This window comes from Aotus nancymaae, unplaced genomic scaffold (genome assembly GCF_030222135.1).
Source record: "Aotus nancymaae isolate 86718 unplaced genomic scaffold, 86718_ANA_hifiasm-v0.15.2.pri h1tg000059l, whole genome shotgun sequence".
Lineage (NCBI taxonomy): Eukaryota > Metazoa > Chordata > Mammalia > Primates > Aotidae > Aotus > Aotus nancymaae.
The window spans coordinates 846,167-866,837 of NW_026988473.1; the positions used below are offsets into that span (position 1 = coordinate 846,167).

A 20,671-nucleotide genomic window follows, 5' to 3' on the forward strand; every position below is an offset into this window, starting at 1 on the left:
CCCACTGGGGTCGAAGGCTCAGCGTCCCACCCCAGCCCCCCATGCCAGGCTCGCCGACCCCCAGGGTCCCTCCCTGGCCTGCACGCACCGTCAGGGTTGTTGGCCGTGGTCAGCAGCACCAAGAGGGAAGTCAGAGACTCAGGCAGGTTCCGGAAGTAGGCCAGCCTCTCCCTGTCCTGCCCGTCATCCTGCTGAGAGCAGAAGCACAGCTCTAGAGCACCACTGGGTCCCCACCCCACAGGCTGAGCTCCAGGCCCCGGGCCCAACCACCTGGTACCATCCACCCGATGCCCGGCCTGCAGCTCCCTGTGGCCTCCCAGCAGGCTGAGCTCACGGCCAGATGGGACCAAACTCAGGATCTCCAGGCACAAGAGCAGGTACCCAGGGAGACCGCTCACCCGCATGGACATGGTGCCCAGAAGCAGGCTGGCTCAGGATCACGGCAAGAGCCCTCGGCCGGCCTAGTGACCACAGCCCTCCCTCAGGCCAGCGCGCCTGGTCGAAGCTGACTCTGCCGTGCACTGTGTGAGCAGTGAGGCTGCAGGTCAGGGGCAGAAGGGGCAGGAGGGGCCCAGGCTGCCAGGGCGGGGAAGGTCGGACCCCTCGTGAAGTCTGCTCTAGAGGCTGTGTCGGGCCCACGGCCACCCTCGGGACCCAGTGGCACCATGCTCGTGGCTGTGGCATCCACACCGGAGTCTCTATCCTCTCTCCCTGGAGAAGGGTCCCAGCCACAAAACACGGCGGACACATGCAATGTTTCTGCTCTGAAAGCAATTCCACCTGAGACTCTGGGCCCAGGGCTCTCACTGGGGCCGGGCTCGTGGGCACCCTCTGCCTACCGACCCTCCAGACCCCCAGCCGGAAGATGGGTGGTCCCTGCAAAGCAGACTGGTTGTATGAAGTGTGTGGGCAGCTGGCAGAGCGGGACTCGGCACCCAAGCACACAAAGCAACCTCCTCTCTTAGGGATCGTTTCAAAGCCACAATCCCAGCTGCTGGCCAAGGGACAACCCCGCAAGCAGGCCCTTGCACGGAGCTGCCTGTGACGGCCACTCTGTCTCGCACAGGCCACCGTTCCTGCCTCAGGGCCACAGGATAGCACAGAGGCCTCCGAGGCTTCACTTATAAAATGGCACTACCCCCTCGTCAGCCCAGTCAGGGGCTCCCAAGGACACGTGAGCTTACTGGTGGTGAAGACTCCACATCCACTAGGGGGAGGGGCACAGGGGCCATGGGAGGAAGGCACGAGGCGGGGAGCACTGCCAGGCACAGAGCCACGGGTGGGGACAGGCTTCCCCGATGGAGAGAGCAAAGTGGCCCCTCCTGGCCCTCAGCCCAAGCCAGAGTGGAGGAGCAGAGCAAGGCCTGGAGGGCAGGCTGGCCTCCAGCAGTCACCGGGGACGGCAGGACCGGAGCACTCAGCCCTCCTGGGCCTCGCCCCTCCCAGCCCAACCCAGTCAGAACCACCACGTTCCCAAATGTAAAGCAGGCCCACCGAGCGCCCACTGAGCAAGGTTTGGGGCCAGACTTGGAGTCAGCTGAGGAAGGTTCTCACACCCACACCACCTAACAGACAAGGACACTGAGGTCCACAGAGCCGACACAACTCCCCAAGGCAGGTGGCCCTGCCCCAGCCCATCTCCCAACCCACACTGCGCACCTCCCAGCAAGCCGCACGCTCCTCCTCGACAATTCAGCTCCTACTCAGGCAGACCCTAGGCGTGACCTCCCGTACCTACAGCCCAGCCCGAGCCACAGCTCTGCAGGGACGCAGAGGAGCCCTGGGCTCCCACCCAACCTGCCACAACCAGCCCCCGCCCCAACCTGAGAAACGTCTATAAAACGGGATAGTAGCATCACCGCCGCTGGGGACTGCACACCCCAACGCCAACCCTGGTTCTTCAAAACCAACCCAGGCCGGAGCTTCACAATGAGCAACGCCAGCGGGGGACAAGCAGGCTGGCTCTGGACAGTGCTCACAAAGGAAGCGAAAGCAAGGCGGCCGCTGCACCCAGCCAGCAGGAGCCGGGGACGCCAGCAAGGCCACCCAGAAGCACAGCCTGGCTACCGTCCCAGGCCAGGCTGGCAGGGCACGATGGTCAGGGAAGGAAAGCAGGGCAGGCCAGCCACCACCCCATGCCCCTTTCAAGCCCTGCCTCGGACAGGGATCCAGATTCCTGCCAAGACCATGACAAGCAGCCTGACCCCTCATACGAGGCACCCCTTGCTCCCCCAGGTCCCCTCCATGGGGCAGAAACCCATGCCTGGAGGAGCCAACCCTTCCAGGTGCCTCGGGACGGGACCCTCTGCTTTCCCAGGGCGGAGGACCACACCCCAGGCTCAAGGCTGAGGCTGCTGCCACTTCCAGTGCCCCACGCTGACGCCATCCACCTGGCGTGGGCTCTGGAAAACAGCGCCACAGCAGTGGTCACTGGACAGTCACACGGACGGCCTGAGATTCTGTCCGCCAGTTCCACCTCCACAGCCCAGCTGCCCCCACCACCTACAGACACGCACACAAAGACACACAGACACACACACAGCCCAGCTGCCCCAACCACCTACAGACACGCACACACATGCACACATACCGCCCAGCTGCCCCACCACCTACAGACACGCACACAAAGACACACACACAGACACGCACACACAGACACACACACAGCCCAGCTGCCCCCACCACCTACAGACACGCACACAAAGACACACACACAGACACACACAGCCCAGCTGCCCCCACCACCTACAGACACGCACACACATGCACACATACAGCCCATCTGCCCCCAACACCTACAGACACGCACACAAAGACACACACACACAGACATGCACACAGACACATACACAGCCCAGCTGCCCCCACCACCTACAGACACACACACAGACACACACACACACACACAGACACGCACACACAGACACACACACAGCCCAGCTGCCCCCACCACCTACAGACACGCACACAAAGACACACACACACACAGACACACACAGCCCAGCTGCCCCCACCACTTACAGACACGCACACACATGCACACATACAGCCCAGCTGCCCCCAACACCTACAGACACGCACACAAAGACACACACACACACAGCCCAGCTGCCCCCACCACCTACAGACACGCACACAAAGACACACACACACAGACATGCACACATATGCACACGCACACAGACACACAGACAACACACGCACAGAGCTCACAGACTGCTTCCATCTGGGTGAGAGGCCTCGGGGCTTCTCTTCCCCTCTGGACAACACACACCAAACCCCAACACAGCCACAGGCAGGAACAGCAGTGTGGCTGAGCACTGTTCACTCCCACGACAACGCTGCAGAGACACTGCGTGGCCCCAGCCCCGAGGAGGATGGTGCCCCTGGGCAGGACAGGACAGACACGCAGCACTGCAGGAGGGTGTGGGGGACAGGCAGACACCTCCACACAGCATCGAGCTGCCGGCTGGGGCAGCTGCCCCAGGCAGGTGGAGAGGAGGATTCGGTGGGACTAGTGGCGGGACAGGGCATGGGAGCTGGGGGCCCTCCCTACAGGCCAGCGAGCCTGGGAGCTGCAGCTGCAGAGGGTGCAGGGCAAGCCTGATGTCCAGGAGGAAAATGAACGGGGCTGGAGGAGAAACCAGAGGAACCACCCTCAGGGAACGGCCTGGTGGGGATGGGCGGGTAGACAGGGAGAAAGGCAGGAGGGGAGGAGGGAGGGGACTAGGGCGGGAGGGAAAAGGGAAGGAGGATGGGGGAACTGAGTCAGGGTGGGAGGGAACAGGGGAGGGTGGGAGAGGGGCAGCCCACAGGACAAGTGGCCCGGAGCCCAGGAGACCCCAGGACAGAAAGGTATGCGGGCAGCGGGGTGGTGGAGCACTGTGGCCACCCGAAGCAGACCCCTTAGCCCCGGATGGGCCACTGCTAACTACTGGACGGTGTGCAGCCGACGCCGGCCCAGCGCCCTCTGTCAGTCACAGCAAAGGGCAGTCCCAGCCCCAGCCCGAGGGCGCCCTACCTTCCTACCTTCCCGCCGGCGAACAGCAGCATCCCGAACATGGTGAAGAAGCACAGGTGGATGGCCAGCAGCAGCCCGACGCTGGGGAGAGTGTGGCACTCAGCCCGGGCCAGGCGGGTGGCAGGCCCAGCAACACCTGACCTGCCTGCGGGGCTCGGTTACAGGAGCACCCTGGAGTCTGCAGCAGCTGGGGTGGATGCCAGCAGCAGGATCCCCCTCTCCCCAGGGGCCTTGCCTCACGCTCAGCTCACAGGACCCAGAGGAAAGATTGGTCCTGCCCTGGCGGGGTCCCTCCTTTGACAGTGACAAATGAAACCCTGGGGGCCCAGCTGAGACAGCATCCGCAGACCCGGGGCTCTCAGAGGGGAGGACACTTACATCTACCAGAGCTGGATAGGGAGGGGTCAGCATGTGGCCACTAGGGACTCAGGCAACGCTGCCCCTGGCAAGAGCGGAGGGCGGCGGGGGACCGGGATGGGGCTAGCCGAGGCTAGAAAGAGGCTGGGCCTGGGGCGCAGGCAGACAGCCCTCCACTTCCAGCAGTGACAAGAGCCGCGAGGGCTCCCAAGCAGGGGTGCCATCAGGAGCAGCTCGGCTTTATAGTCTATGCTGGCGGCGTGCAGACACCATGAGTGGAAGGGGACGGCAGAGGGGAGAGGCAGTCACAGCCACAGCGGGGACAGAGGGCACAAGAGGAGACCCATTGGAGGGAGGGCCCACGGGACTCAGCAGCCTTCGAGCTGGGGCTGGGGTGTCTGCAGGGAGGCCTCTGCGGGACTGCTGGAACCACAGAGACCCCAAATGCCCACCCAGCAGCCACCCCACACTGTCACCAGCCAGCCGGGAATGCCGATGAGACTCCGGTGGGCCCCGCCCGCAACCGCACGGCCTGGGGCAGAGAGAGCCTCTTCCCAACCCTGCGCACCCCGGGAGCCACAAGCCCACCTGGCCATTTCTGGCAGCGACCAGCGGATGCATTTCAAGGTCTTCTTCATCATGGAGGAGTTCTGCAGCAGGAAGAAGGGGCGGAGGAGCCGGCGGACCCGCAGGGGCTAGAAGAGACCCGGGCAACTGAGAACCACGTCGCCCACTTCATCCACCCCCCACCTACCACCCAGGTGGGCACACAGTTCAGAGACCCCAGTGCCCTGGGGGCCCCTCCAGGGGCACTGAGCTCAGAGTTGGGGGCCTGACTCCAGAGCTGGCCTTGAGGGCTGCCCCAGGCTGCATGCCATGAAATCCTTCCCGGTCACAGGCCTCCCCGTCATCTCCCATCTCCTGGGCACTGCATACACGGGCTGCCCAACCTGTCCAAGGCAATCTTCATCCCTGTCCAAGGCAATCCTCCCCTCTGCCCAGCCAGGACACAGCTGGAAACGGTGGAGGCCCCATGCCTCTCTCGGGACCCTCCTGCCTTGCCCAGCACACCCAGCATCTCAGGGGACCATCCCTGCCTCCTCCCCCGTCAACCCACCTCTCCTCATGCCCCCACCTCCAAGCCTTCCCCTCCCAGACACAGACACTGCCCCCAGGAGCCCCACCCCTACCCCAAACTCACACAGCGCCCTCCAAGCTTACTGCACCCACACTCTACACTCACACCGTGTGACTGTGCGTCCCTCCAAATCTCACATGGAATCTGATGCCCAGTGTTGGGGATGGGACCTAGTGGGAGGGTCTGGGTCATGGGGCGGATGCCTCATGAATGGCCTGGTGCCCTCCCTACCAGAGTGACTCCAGGTAACGGGTTCACGAGAGATCTGGCTGTTAAAAGGAGTCTGGGGGCCTCTCAACATGTAACACACCTGCTCCCCATCTCCTTCTGCTATGAGTGGACGCTTCCTGAGGCCTCACCAGACGCAGATACCAGTGCCATGCTTCCCATGTAGCCTAGAGCCATGAGCCAAATAGACCCTTCTCTACGAATACCCAGCCTCAGGTATTCCCGTATGGCCATGCAACACAGACTCACACCCACACACTCTCCCAAGTATCCCTGTCTTCCCTGCTTTCCTCCTGTGGGGGCAGAAGGGCCCGCCCACCGCCACCACCCACAGTCCTGTGAACCCACCCCACCTTCTCATGGTTGGCTCCATCACCACCTCCTGTCCCAACCATCACACATGAGTATGTTCACCCCTTCCATCATGCCATGTTTCCCTGCTGTCTCCTCTACTCACCCCATTCCCCTGCTCCTGTCCCAGCCCATCCTCCCCTCCCAGCCACTGGGACCCACCTGGGGGTCCCCATGAACACCTTCTCATCCTGCCTGGCGCCCTTGGCACCAGACACAGCTGTATCGGCGCTCCTGTCCGCCCCGCATTGCCTGATCCACCTGTGCTGGGCACCCTGTCCCTACCTCCCCTCCCTGTCCCCACCTCCCCTCCCTGTCCCCTACCTCCCCTCCCTGCCCCCACCTCCCCTCCCTGCCCCCACCTCCCCTCCCTGCCCCCACCTCCCCTCCCTGCCCCCACCTCCCCTCCCTGTCCCCCACCTCCCCTCCCTGTCCCCCACCTCCCCTCCCTGCCCCCACCTCCCCTCCCTGCCCCCACCTCCCCTCCCTGCCCCCACCTCCCCTCCCTGCCCCCACCTCCCCTCCCTGCCCCCACCTCCCCTCCCTGCCCCCACCTCCCCTCCCTGCCCCCACCTCCCCTCCCTGTCCCCTACCTCCCCTCCCTGCCCCCACCTCCCCTCCCTGCCCCCACCTCCCCTCCCTGCCCCCACCTCCCCTCCCTGCCCCCACCTCCCCTCCCTGCCCCCACCTCCCCTCCCTGCCCCCACCTCCCCTCCCTGCCCCCACCTCCCCTCCCTGCCCCCACCTCCCCTCCCTGCCCCCACCTCCTCTCTGGCCTCACACCTGCATTCAGTCCCTTAAGTATCACATTTATACTCTGGCCTCTGTTAATCTCAAATCCACGCTCTCAACTGCGGTCTTGCATCCTCATCGGTACCTTGTTTTAGAAACACAGAGCTATCAGCTCCTTGCACAAAAACAAAACCCTCTAACAGCTGCCCACAGCTCTGCCCATGGCCTTCGGGGTCCCCGGAGCAGGCCCCGCCAGTCAGTCCAGCCCCTTCCCAGGCCTCAGGCCACAGCCCTCAAGCCACCAGCCTCTACGCAGCTGGCCGGCTCAGCGCCCCATCCCTGCAGAACACCGCCTCTGCCAGTGCTGCCTTGCCCCCTTCTGGCACCTACCACACTGGGAATCACACTCTGCATTGGCGCTTCCATGCACCGGAAGTCTGTCTCCCTCTACTCCAGAAGGGGCTCCCCGAGGACAAGGGACCTGCCTGTTCTGTTCACCAAGGTCCAGCCAGCACCAGCACAGCGGGCCCTCCGGAGCGTCTGCAGGTGGCCAATCCCAGGCACTCTCTCGACTCCCTGGGTGTACTTAGCATCCTCAAAAGGGACCCCAGGGCCTGGCACAGGACTGAGAAGGCCAAGGGACAGCAGTGAACAGAGAACTGCATGGGGCTCTGGCCCCTGCCCTGTCACCCAGCTCACCCAGAACCCACTCACCGCCCACTGATTGGGAAGCTCTGGTCTTGGGCCCTGAAAACAAAGGCTTCTTTCAGCCCCTCTACAGGCCGAGGAGGGGCTGCAGGTGCTGCTGGGTCGTCCCCTCCCCTGCCTGGGAACTTGGAGCCTCACCTAGTCAGATGCACACATACAGTGCAGCTTCCCCAGACACAGCAGGCCAAGCCTGAGGCCGTCCCGTGACGCTGGGGCCATGAGACCTCTGTGAGGATGGGAAGGTGCGTCCAGGTGACCCGCCTCCAATGACAAGCAACCACAATGCCAGTTAAGCCCCTCAGACCCTCAGACCCAAGGCCTTGGAGAGAAACCATGTCTAAACAGCCGTGGAAAGATAAGGGTGAATGATCAAAACCCAATAGTGACTGACAGCCCGGGTGTTATCCAACCCACCAGGTGCAAGGCGGGGGGCACCCAGTCCTCCGCGCAAGCCACCCAACGCCTGTGGGAGCCCTTGACGACTAAACGGATGACCACGAAGGAAAACCTCAGGCCTGGTTTGCAGACATGCAGAGTGACGGCCAGCCCACGTGTGCCAGAAACGCACATATGTGCACTCCAGCCTCCATCAAGACAGCCCCGCACGGATGCCCCAGAAGGGAAAGCTCTGCAGTGGGCGGGGCAGGGTGGTCCCCGGTGTGGAATGAAGAAGGGGATGATTCCCAGGTGGAAGACAGGGGCGTGGAAAGAGAAGGGAGAAAGCTGGGGACGAGGTCTGGGAGGAAGCACGTGGACAGCCTGCTCTGAATAAGCAGCTCTTCATGGACACGTGGCGTGAGGAGCTGGTGCCCCACGTGAATGCCCACCATGGGTATCTCAAGGAGGAGGCTCTCTGGCCAGGACAAGGAGTCCTGGGGATGCAGCGGGGCCTCTTCCCTCAGCCACCCTGCTCCTAACTCCCTCCACCGCGCACAATGCATCCACCACAGAGAAGTGCATCCACAACAGAGACGCAGGCTATGCCTGATGCCAACAGCACAGCTACCCAGACAAAGGCAGAGCCAGGCACTGGCCCGAGAGCCCCCTGGCAACAGATGGGGCCCTTGCCCGTGCCAGGCACTCATGTGTCGTCTCCGAACAGACAGGCGTGCAGGTTATGAACACACCGCCCCTTCCAGCTCTCCTCAGCAGCTACTCCCAACCAGGTCCTGCCAGCAGGTCCCTGGGGGAGGCGGAGCTGGAGATGTGCTCCCTCCTTCCTGTCACTGGCTGTTCCTACTGGCTGCACCCGAAGCTTTCAGCCTCCCCATCAGCACTGCCGGGGCCAACCTCACTGAGCTTCTGGGAGGCACCAGTGCCCACCAGGCAGCACTCCCTCCCAGAAGGCAGAGGGCAAGGTCCCAGCTCTCTGGGCCCCTACCCTGGGCTTCCAGGTGCTAACATCGCCATGTCTCCCCCGTGCCCCCTGGCCCACAGGTGGGGCTGCTCCCTGCTTTCTGGGTTCCACTGGGCTTCCTTTCACCGTTTGGTTCTTGGCGACTGCCTAAAGCCCTGTTCATTCTCTCCACGAAGCAACTGCAGGGCTCTGCTTCCCCGACAGCCCCAGTGAATTCTGCTGACTCCACACCCACCTCTCCCAGCTCTGTTCTCCCAAAGCACAGGGGGTGCTTCTAGGCGCTGAGGGGCAGCCGAGATGCTGTGGTGGAAAGGGCTGAGCATGGCAGGGTAAGTGGGCTTTCTCACTGTCAGGCCTCACAGAGCTGGGGGCTTGTGGCGACAGGGCATAGTGAGGTCCTGGGACAGCGCTCTCATGTGGGGCTAGACAGCCAAGGCCTTCAGCTAGAGAGCGGGCAGCCAGGAAACAGGAGTCCTGGAGCCCACTCCCAGGCCCGCCCTCACCATCAGGGGGAGCCAGGGGGAGCCCTGTGCCTTGTCCAGGCCTCCGTCTTCATCTGCAAGATGGGAACAAGGCTCTGCAGCCAACAAGTTATAAAATGCCATGGAAGGTGGCCAGTGCTGGGCAGGAGGGCGGGCGGGCTCAGGGCCCCCATCCCAGCACTCACGTGGGCCTTGCACCCACACCCCCCAGAGCTCTCCGCCTGCCTCAGGCCACCTCACCACCTACCTCATGACATACGAGACTCAGGGACACGGTCCAGTCCACCAGAGACACAACCAGCGCCACGAGGTAGCCCAGCAGCCAAAGGTCCTTCTGGAAATGTGCCCACCCAAACAGGTAGCCCTGCAAGAGAGAAGGGCGGTGAGCAGCAAGCAGCCCCACACGCTGGCCCTATAGCCAGAGAACAACGGTGCGCAGGGCAGGGACAAGGCGACCGGGGCAGGGCATGCTTCCACAACAGCGTGGTCCCCACGGGACGCTGAGCAGCGGTCAGGAGGCCCCAGCTCCCGCCCGAGCCTACCAGGGACTTTCTATGCAACCTCAGGCAGCACCGAAGCTCTGGCCTGGGGTCCTCATCAGGAATGGGGGGCTCCTGCCTGTCCCTCTGATCCGACCCCACCCTGTGCAGGCTGAGAAGACATGGAATGCATTCTGGAAAAGGCTAGAACAGCACGGGCTCGGCGGGCAGGCGTCTGAGCACTCAGTGTGGCACTCTGTCCCGCCCGCAGCCCTGCAAATGCTGCTTCAGGTGACAGAGCTCAGGCAGCCCCAGCACGGCCCCACAGTAGCTGGCTGCAGGAAGGGTCCCAGCGCCTTTGGAAGACTCAGCAACACTGCCAGCTTCGGGTCACAGGGCACTGCCACAGTAAAGCAGTTTGGGCGAGTCACAGGGCACTGCCACAGTAAAGCAGTTTGGGAAGTGAGAGCGGGTCTGTTCTTCCCTTACCTAACTGCCATTTCCCACTGTCAAGAAAGTCTCCAGAGGCCGGGCGCGATGGTTCACCCCTGTAATCCCGGTACTTTGGGAGGCCGAGGCAGGTGGATCTCTCGAGGTCAGGAGACTATCCTGGCCAACATGATGAAACCCCGTCTCCACCAAAAATGCAAAAATCAGCCAGGCATCGTGGTGGATGCCTATAATCCCAGTTACTCGGGAGGTTGAGGCAGGAGAATCACTTGAATCCGAGAAGCGACGGTTACAGTGAGCTGAGATCACGCCACTGCACCGTAGCCTGGGCGACAGAGCGAGACTCTGTCTCAAAAAAAAATTAAAAGTCCCCAGAGGTCACAGCTTGCTGATGTACCCTCTCTCACCTTTTGACACTTCTCAAACACCCCAACTATTCAAAAAACGCTAATGACAACTTCTTGCCAGTTTCAGTTCCAGTTGAGAAACCCCCAGACCTGCTAACCACATGATGAGCGAAAAGGAAGAAGTGAGAAACTGCCCGGGTCCAGCCACAGCCTCGGTCAGCACGCAGCCCTCCCGGCCACACAGGACTGCAGGGCAGCGCCGCGCGGGGGCCCCACCCACCACGAGGCCACGTGAACCTGAGGCCCAGCCAAGGAGCGGCAGGGCTGGCGCTGAGGAATGCTGCCGCCTGGGCCCAACCTAACACCATGGGCATAGACGTGGGGGCCCTGGGACGGCAGCGCTGGAATCACCGTTTCATAGAAACAACAGAACACGTAGCCTGTACCTCCCTGGAAAGTCGTTAGGCCTCTGCCGAGGCTCCAAAGCTTAGGTGAGCACCAAAGGCCCACCTCAGCTTCTGGAAGGACGTGCATCACAGGCAGAATCCAGAGTCAAACGTGCAGCAGCGGCTGTCTGCCCCATACTCACCTCCTCTCCTCTTCAATGTGGGTTGGCAGGGTGAGCCTTGAGGGGGGACCACCTGGGCCTCCCTTATTCACTAGGGACCTCTCCTCACAGCAGCACTGCGGACCCTGGACCATTCCCAGAGGCCCTGCCAGCCTGCGCCACCCCCGATGGCAGACGGCCTCAGTGTGCGCCTTAAGAGAGGAAGGAGGGCTGGCACAGCCTCTGCCTCAGGCACATGCTTGTCCAAGAAACCGTGCTTTGCTCAGCAGGTCAAAGTGCAAAGTCTGGGGAAAGGCAGCCTGCTCCAGAGAATCGGCAATAAACCAGGACAGCAGCGGCCAGGCACTGGGAGGCCAGGGCAGCGTGCGGAGGGCCCGGTGCCCACCTCACCTTCACAGAGAGGTCGGCCGCAAAGACCAGCAGGCAGAGCACCTCGACGCTCTCAGTCAGGCCGCAGGGCAGCTCCCAGGGCGCGGCACGGTAGCGCACGTCCGCCGTGCGCGTGAGCGAGGACGGGGTCTCAACAAAAGCCAAAAACAGGATCAAGAAGATGGTGAAGCTCAAAGTCCTGGCAAGGGGACAGAAACATGAACAGGCAGGAGCCAGCAGCCCTCGGGGCCCAGAGGCCGATCAGCGGCTCCCCGGTCAGAAGCGCGGGAGCTGGCACAGCCTAAGCACAGACACTCGTGACTGGGAAGATCACGCATCTGCTCAGAGCTCCACTGTCGAGGGCTGATCCTGCATTCCAGAAGGGAACCCTTGTTGTCAAAGGAGCCCTCCACCCACAGGCCGGGCTCCTTTCCAGAGAGGATGATGGTAGCGGCCCAGTCTATGTGGGGAGAGGAGCCTGTCTGAACCCTGAGATCAGTTGTGGTTCCCGCTCGGGGGCCAGCCTCCCGCCACCATGCAAGCCGACAGGAACCTTGAGTTCCACATGGGTGTGTTCTCACCGTTGGCACACGTTCGAGTAATACCATCGGTAAAGCCACAGCGAGCTGGCATCCATCCGGTGGTTGATGGAACGGTACTGGAAGTGAAAAGTCACACGAGGCATGACGGGGTGCGTGCAGGGTGCGCCTGGACCCAAGCCCCACACACACAGCCACACGAGGTGCCTGTCCTCATTCAAACAGGCCCAAGCCTCAGGCTGTGGATCATAGGGTACACTTCAGCACATGGACATGGCCGGCCCCGACCCAGCAGGCCCACACCATCACAAACCACGAGGTTTGCCCAACAGACAAGCACTCTCAGGCCACACGCCCATGGTGGGTGGGTGTGCAAACACTCAGGGAACACTTGCTGAGGGCACGGCCATGCCGTGGTCTGCCTGTGAGGTGCTCTTTTCTGTGTAGGGCTGGCCCTCCCACTCCCCGTGCAGCCGTGTCATCCTCCGGGATGCCCCCACCCACCCGGGACCTAGAACGGGGTGGCCCACCACAGGCCTCGGAACACGGTGCATCAAAGTAGCAAACGCTTGCAGGATGCAGAAGACGAGTCCTCCGGGGACGGAGGGAGCGTCGTGCCCAGAGGCCCTGCCCTCAGTTACCTTCACCTACAGTCCAGCACCTGAGGCCTTGGTCTGTCAGTCGCCCCTGGACAGGCGAGCCAATCAGAGGGCGGCCACCACCCAGGCCCAGCCGCAGGGAGCAGGTGCCACCAACCTGAATAGCATCTTCGATGAAGACCACAGCCTGATCAATGCAGAGGTCCCACTGGGCCGCGGCACCTGCAGGCAGAGGGGACACATCAGGTGACCTAGCAGGATGACATGGCCTCACCCTTCAGGACCCCCGTGATCAAGGGAAGATGCCAGCTACAATTCTTCCCAAGGCCGTTTGCAAGGAGATGCCTCCACCCAGCAGTGGGGCCGAACCATGCCTGCCCAGGGCAGGAACCGAACCAGGTAGGTGCCTCGGCATCACGCACGCAGGTCAGGCCCAGGCAGGGCAGCTCCATCTGCAGCGCACACCCAGCCAGGCCCAGGCAGGACAGCTCCGCGTGCAGCGCACACCCAGCCAGGCCCAGGCAGGGCAGCTCCGCGTGCAGCACACACACCCAGCCAGGCCCAGGCAGGGCAGCTCCGCGTGCAGCACACACACCCAGCCAGGCCCAGGCAGGGCAGCTCCGCGTGCAGCACACACACCCAGCCAGGCCCAGGCAGGGCAGCTCCGCGTGCAGCACACACACCCAGCCAGGCCCAGGCAGGGCAGCTCCGCGTGCAGTGCACACCCAGTCAAGCCCAGGCAGGGCAGCTCCGCGTGCAGCACACACACACAGCCAGGCCCAGGCAGGGCAGCTCCGCGTGCAGCACACACACCCAGCCAGGCCCAGGCAGGGCAGCTCCGCGTGCAGCACACACACCCAGCCAGGCCCAGGCAGGGCAGCTCCGCGTGCAGCACACACACCCAGCCAGGCCCAGGCAGGGCAGCTCCGCGTGCAGTGCACACCCAGTCAAGCCCAGGCAGGGCAGCTCCGCGTGCAGCACACACACACAGCCAGGTCCAGGCAGGGCAGCTCCGCGTGCAGCACACACACCCAGCCAGGCCCAGGCAGGGCAGCTCCGCGTGCAGCACACGCCCAGCCAGGCCCAGGCAGGGCAGCTCCGCGTGCAGCACACGCCCAGCCAGGCCCAGGCAGGGCAGCTCCGCGTGCAGCGCACGCCCAGCCAGGCCCAGGCAGGGCAGCTCCGCGTGCAGCGCACACCCAGCCAGGCCCAGGCAGGGCAGCTCCGCGTGCAGCGCACACCCAGCCAGGCCCAGGCAGGGCAGCTCTGCGTGCAGCACACACACCCAGCCAGGCCCAGGCAGGGCAGCTCCGCGTGCAGCACACACACCCAGCCAGGTCCAGGCAGGGCAGCTCCACGTGCAGCACACACACCCAGCCAGGCCCAGGCAGGGCAGCTCCACGTGCAGTGCACACCCAGCAAGCCCATGAGAAGCAGCACGTCCTGCAGGGCCCTGGCACCAGGCTTGGGGTTCGGAGCCCGGCTCTTCCACAGGCTAGCAGGAAGGCTGGGGCTGGCTCCTCCTCCATCAAGTGGGGCTGTTCACAGCCACCAACTCGACTCCCCAGAGGGTACTATGAGGTCCAACACGGGAGTGCAGGAGCCCCCTGCCAGGGTCCCCAAGCATGCTCACTACACGGGGCTGCTGTCATCCCTCCTCTGCCCAGCCCTACCCTGGCTCCTGCACAGCCTTCATGAGCCAGGACACCACACCTAGTGCCCCGCCCACCCCTATCAACCCAGACCTCAGATTCCACACTGACAGAGAAAATTGGCATCTAGAACCCAAAGGTACCGCTGTGAGGCTTCTTGAGAGCTACAAGGTCCCATCCCCTCACTGGCCCAGGCCATGCGCCAAGCAAGCCCACCCAAATCACTCCCAGGGTCAGAGCCGTGGAACACCCAAGTTCCCCAGCCTCTGCTGATGCCTTCGTGTTGAAGGGTGGCCGCCCACCTTTACCAACAGCACAAGTGGGTGGAGCCTCCTGGCAGGTCTGGGCAAGGTGGCAGTGGCTCCTAACTAAGAGTGGCCTACAGGAAAAGTCAGGCGGCACGGAAGCCAAGGCCCTGCACCCCAGCCTGCTCGCAAGCCCCTCACCACCAAGGAGCAGCCAGTGGGCACACCTGGTCAGCCACTGAGCCACAGCAGGAAGCCTGGGTTACCCACCAGCATGGCAGGTTCCTGTCACCTCTGTCCACTGACCGCAGTGAGGGGGCCTGGGCTACCCATCAGCATGGCAGGCTCCTGTCACCTCTGTCCACTGACTGCAGTGAGGGGGCCTGAGCTACCCACCCGCATGGCAGACACATGCCACCTCTGTCCACTGACCAGGGTGGGCGCCTGGGCTACCCACCAGCATGGCAGGCCCCTGCTACCTCTGTCCACTGACCACGGTGGGGGCCTGGGCTACCCATCAGCATGGCAGGCTCCTGTCACCTCTGTCCACTGACCGCAGTGAGGGGGCCTGGGCTACCCATCAGCATGGCAGGCTCCTGTCACCTCTGTCCACTGACCGCAGTGAGGGGGCCTGAGCTACCCACCCGCATGGCAGACACATGCCACCTCTGTCCACTGACCAGGGTGGGCGCCTGGGCTACCCACCAGCATGGCAGGCCCCTGCTACCTCTGTCCACTGACCGCAGTGAGGGGGCCTGGGCTACCCATCAGCATGGCAGGCTCCTGTCACCTCTGTCCACTGACCGCAGTGAGGGGGCCTGGGCTACCCACCCGTATAGCAGACACATGCCACCTCTGTCCACTGACCATGGTGGGGGCCCAGGCTACCCACCAGCATGGCAGGCTCCTGCCACCTCTGTGGCCTTGCTTCGTAGCTGCCCCTCAGCAAGTGAAGGCAGAACCACAGCAACTGAGAAGCCGGGGGAGGCCGACACTTTCCAGGGAGAGGGGAAGCAGCTGCTTTTCCCGTTGAGACTCTGCTTTTACACCTGCCTGCCCCTCGAGGCCCACAGCTGCACTAAGACCAGGCAGTGACCTGGGAGGCAGCAGCAGAGGCTCGGGAGGTGCTGGACCCTGGGCAGAGCTCCAGGCCACGAGGCTGACTCTGTGGAGGTCCCTGGGGAGGCAGCTGCTCCTGTCCTTGGGGCTCGTGCCTGGGGACATGAGGTAGAGGTTGCTGGGCCCAGGACCGATTATAGATGTGGGGTGGCCCCAGACCCCACCCTGGCTCTGCCCGGCCCTGCTGCCTCGCCGGAAGCAAGAGCCTTCCCTCCCTGCAGCTCTGGCGCCCACACACACAGCCATGAGACCCACCATGGGAACACCGAATGTCTCCCCAGGGAAGCTCTGAAAGTAGCTTCTGTTTCTGTCTCCTGAGCGTGTCCTGGGGTCGCTGTGAACAGAAGCCACACTGTTGTTCCCAGCTGTATCTGCAGAGCCCAGAACTCAAGCACACAGGACTCAAAGCTGATTTATCCACGAATAAATCAGCTGCCAGTGCAGCAGGTGACCTGAGAGGCCCACCTCACCAAATTCCCTGGGAAAAGACAGAATCTCTACCAGGAGAGATCTAGTGGTACAAGCTCCTTAGACTACAAGAGACGAGCTGCTGAGCTCCGGGCTCACTGCAGCCCCAGGACCACGGAGGGCGCTCAGGCGCACCCCGGCCAGCCATCCCAGGCCTCAGTGGTGGGCAGCCAGCACCTGCAGCTCCCTTTCACCTGGATTTCCGGTTGCTGGTGTGTAAAAGTCCAGGTCTGGCCATCCTCCGTTCCACCCTGCAGCAGCCCAAGGATCCTGTTCCAAACACCCAGAAGCACCCACAGCTTCCCCTGGGTCCCCCCCATTCCAGGCCCATACTCCAGCCTACCCCGCGGGTTCCACATCTCCGGCCCACCCCTCTCCTGCCTTTCAACCCTCCGTGCCACTCATTCTGAACTTGGCTCTGCCAACGCCACACTTTCCAAAACCCCCAACCCTTCACCCAGGCTGCTGCTTCTGCCAGGAATATCATCCCCCAATTTGTGGGTCCAGGGACTCCCTTGGGGCAGCTCACCCACCCCTGAGTCCAACGCCCTGGGAAGCAATCACCTGTCCACACACCGTCAGCCCCCGGGGCTGGAGGGTTCTGCAGGGCACAAAGGACAACAGGGGCTGGGACGCTGCATCTGGCACACCAGGCCTGGACACAGCTCCTAAACCCAAGCCTCCGTGCCGCAACACCTGGCTCTGAGCTCCCGCTCCCCTCTTGCTCCAGGGTCCAGGCTGCACAAGCCGTGCCCTGACCAGCATGCTGTGTGACCCTGGGCAAGTCCCTTAACCTCTCAGTTCTCCAGGTCCTCACAGACCCCACCCCACAGGAGCTAAGTACAAATTTAACATCTTACTATGGCTAGAGTGCTTTGCCGAGTGAGCCGGTCATCAGCACTCACTGTTGCTCTTAAAGCTTCTACACTACAGCAACCCCTTGTCCTCTTTCTTCATAACCAGTAAAAGCGTGATGTTCTGACCCAGAAACGAGAGAAAACAACTGTCCTCAACCTTTGACCCTGGCCCCATCAGGTGGGGCTGAGTCAAAAGGACCCGACGGCAGGGTCCACTGGCGTCCTCAGGGCGCCCGCAGCAGCAGGTCCCCCCACCCGTTGGCAAGAGACCAACCACAGGACTTGCAAACCAGAGCACAGGGCCTTCACTTCACAGCCTTGCACGGACCCCGGCACAGAGACTAAGTCTTTCGGAGTCTCCGCAGTTCCACGATCTGCGAGTCTCCTCGGGGAGCCTGGCCAAGGGGATTCGGAATGCAGAGCGTCCTATCCACGTTCTCAGAAGCCCTGGGCGAGGCCACAGCATGGGGACAAAGAGCAGTTCCCGAGAGCCCCTCTCACCAGCCACACTGCCCAGCAGAGCGGGTCTCACCTGCCAGGGGAGGACCCGCAAGGCTCATGGTGCTCCTACCCAAGATGGCCACCGACCCCACACCAGCCCGCAGAGCCCCGTGCGGAGGACAAACTCTGGATTCCCTCTGAATCCTCACAACACCCCTCAGGCAGTCCCTAGTATTATCTCCCTTTTACTGAGATTCGGAAACGTGAAGCGTGGCCAGGCGCAGGGTCTCACACCTGTAATCCCACCACTTTGGGAGGCCAAGGCGGGCAGATCACCTGAGGTGAGGAATCAAGACCAGCCTGGCCAACGAGGTGAAACCCCATCTCCACTAAAAATATAAAAATTAGCCAGGCGTGGTGGGCGCCTGTAGTCCCAGCTACTCAGGAGGCTGAGGCAGGAGAATCACTTCAATCCAGGAGGTCGAGTAAGCCAAGATCTCGCCACTGCACTCCAGCCTGAGCCTGGGCAACAAAGCAAGACTCCGTCTCAAAAATAAAAAAAAAAAACAGAAAGGTTAAGCAACTGCCAAGGTCACACGGCCAGGGAGTGACAGCCCCAGAAAGGCACCCAGACCCCTAGACAGACAGTCTATGTTCCCTGAACACTGCCATATCCTGCGCGTCTCATCAAGCGGCCTGCCAGAGCAGCTCCTCGAAGATCTCATTCCTGACTGGCCCCAGGAAGCACTGGAAGAACTTCCTGGAGGCAGCTTCTAAGGTGTGCAGACAGGTGGCCACCTCGGCCTCTGGTTTTCATCTGTCAGGGTCCCCTCCTTGGCCCCCCATTACTCCATGGATGGGCACATGCTACAGACCAGCAGGTGGGCGTCACGATTCCGGACAGAGGAGGAAAGAAGAAAAGAGGGGCCAAAGAGGGAAGTGGCCAGGTGGGAACTCACAGCAATTCTAGCAGCAGCCGCACCAGAACAGAGGGCTGCGACCTTGAGCACGTCTCAGGGCCTCTCTGTGCCTCAGTTTCCTCATCTGCAAAGTGAAGCTAAGGTCCTTCCACCTCTAACTAGAACCTAATTCCCCCGGTGTCAGCGAGGGGCGGACGCACCCCACCCTGGGGGGACTCAGCAATCTTCAGGCCAGGACAGGAAACAGGAAGAGCAGGAGGGAGTGGGGAGGAGACTCTGGGCTGGCAGAGGGCAAGGGGAGGAAGCCGCCCTGGTCTAGGGGACCTGCCCCAGCCCCACGGGAGGTGGGACCAGGAAAGGTGCCCTACAAAGGACTCCTCGCTCCCAGCTGGTTCGAATCCCACCTCGGCCACTTACTGGCTGTGTGACTTGGGTAGGGAATGCCTCTCTCTGAGCCTCAGCTTTCCCCCAGAAGAAACGGGAAAAATCAAAGTGCCGCCATCTCTGAGTCCATCAGGCGACCCTCATTACGGTGACCCTCGGGAAGCAGGGAGTCTGGGCCGGCCCAGGCACACGGAAGGTGCCTGCCGCTGGGGGCCGGTTCCCTTGGAGCTGCCCAGGGCTGGGCGAGGGCCTCTCTGCCGGTCTGGTCGGGATCAGGACGCGACCTGGCAGCGACCCCAGCTCTGCCCCGACCCCGGGCCGGGGTCCGCAGGACGCAGCCCACCCGCTCTCAGAACACTGGCTCCCCTGGCGCCCGGCGCGGCCCGGGCCCCGCTTGGACTCGAACCCGGTGGGGGCGCGCCCGGCAGGACACGGGGTGCGTGGACAGGGACCCCCACGCGCGACCCGGGTCTCGGGCCAGCCCCCTCCCCACGCCCGGGCGGCTCACCAGGGCCGACTTGGATGCTGCGGCAAATGGTCAGCCCCGCCGGACAGTCGCCGCCACCGCCGCGGCCCCGGCCCAGCAGGGGCTCCGACTCCGCCTGGGGTTCCGCCATCCGATTGCCCGCGCACGCGACCCGACTCTCAGAAGCGCAAGTCCCGCGGGCGCCCGGCTCCACTGCGCAGGCGCGGAGACCCCGCCCCTAGCGTTCTGGCAGGGGAGCGGACAGCACTGTGACGCAGGGGATGCCTGCACTTCCAGCCAATGAGAACGGGGTCTCCTGCGCGGGGCGGAGCTTTAAGGGCCCCGCCCCTCAGGGGTGGAGCTCAGCTTCCTTCCACCTAGGGCAGGGCAGCTCTCTGGGGCTTAAGGGTTGAGGGCTGGGGAAGAAATGCGTTCTCAAAGGATGGGCTTCCGGCCAGAAGCCTCAGCATCACCTGGAACCATTTTAGAAATGCAAATTCTTGGGCCCTTCTAAACCTACTGAATCAGCAACACTGCGGGCCGGACCCAGGAAGGTGTGTTTCAACAAGCATTCGGGGTGATTCTGATGGATGTGAGTATTGAGTACCTGGGGTGACTGCAAAGGACTCCCCCAGAATGGAACTGGAGTTTACCCTCTGATAGTGAAATTGGGAAGACTAAATGTAATGAAAAGTTTAAAAACAAATGACACACTTAAAAAATATTTACAACATATGTAAAAAGTGTTTCCAACATTAATGCATACAGACTTGTATTCATTTTCTATTGCTACAGTGACAAATTACCACAAACTTAAACTATGAAACAACTGCCATTATCTTTCAGTCCTATGGGACAGGAAACCAGCAACTCGACTGGGTCCCTGTCTCAGGGCCTCACAAGGCTAAAGTCACAGTGTCAGCTGCCGTGGGCTCTTATCTGCAGACTCTGGGGAAAGCCCACTTCCAGGCTCATCCAGGATGTTGGCAGAATTCTTTCCATGGGCCTAGGACTGAGATCCAGGTTTTCTTGCTGAATGTTGGCTGGTATCATCATTCTCAGCTCCTAGACGCCACTGCATTCGTTCCATGATAGCTTGAACTCCTCCATCATCAGAGCAGTAAGCAAGAGCACAGTGAAGACTCCTCAAGATGCAACAAGATGCTTCCAATCTCTGTGACCTCCCCTTCTGCCACATCTCTTTGCTTCCTCCCCCCATTTTGCGGGGGAAGGGTTTAAAATCAATATAGCCGGGTGCGGTGGCTCACGCCTGTAATCCCAGCACTTTGGGAGGCCGAGGCGAGTGGATCACAAGGTCAGGAGTTCGAGACTAGCCTGGCCAACATGGTGAAACCCCGTCTCTACTAAAAATACAAAAATTAGCTGGGGGAGGT

The 20,671-nt window shown here is 62.4% G+C and overlaps 1 protein-coding gene across 2 annotated transcripts in view; it reads right to left on the bottom strand.

Annotated features, from left to right (window-relative positions):
- TPCN2 (two pore segment channel 2) overlaps nt 1–19,428 on the bottom strand; it is a 37,020-nt gene extending 17,592 nt beyond the window's left edge. For both annotated transcript variants that reach the window (XM_012452984.2, XM_064364654.1), the window contains exons 1-8: nt 19,320–19,428; nt 12,883–12,947; nt 12,169–12,245; nt 11,609–11,786; nt 9,622–9,738; nt 4,967–5,073; nt 4,030–4,102; nt 89–191 (exon numbers count right to left, since the gene is read on the bottom strand). In XM_012452984.2, the coding sequence (XP_012308407.2) occupies nt 89–191; nt 4,030–4,102; nt 4,967–5,073; nt 9,622–9,738; nt 11,609–11,786; nt 12,169–12,245; nt 12,883–12,947; nt 19,320–19,428 (829 nt within the window). The remainder of the gene's footprint in view (nt 1–88; nt 192–4,029; nt 4,103–4,966; nt 5,074–9,621; nt 9,739–11,608; nt 11,787–12,168; nt 12,246–12,882; nt 12,948–19,319) is intronic.
- Nucleotides 19,429–20,671: the final 1,243 nt, after the last annotated feature.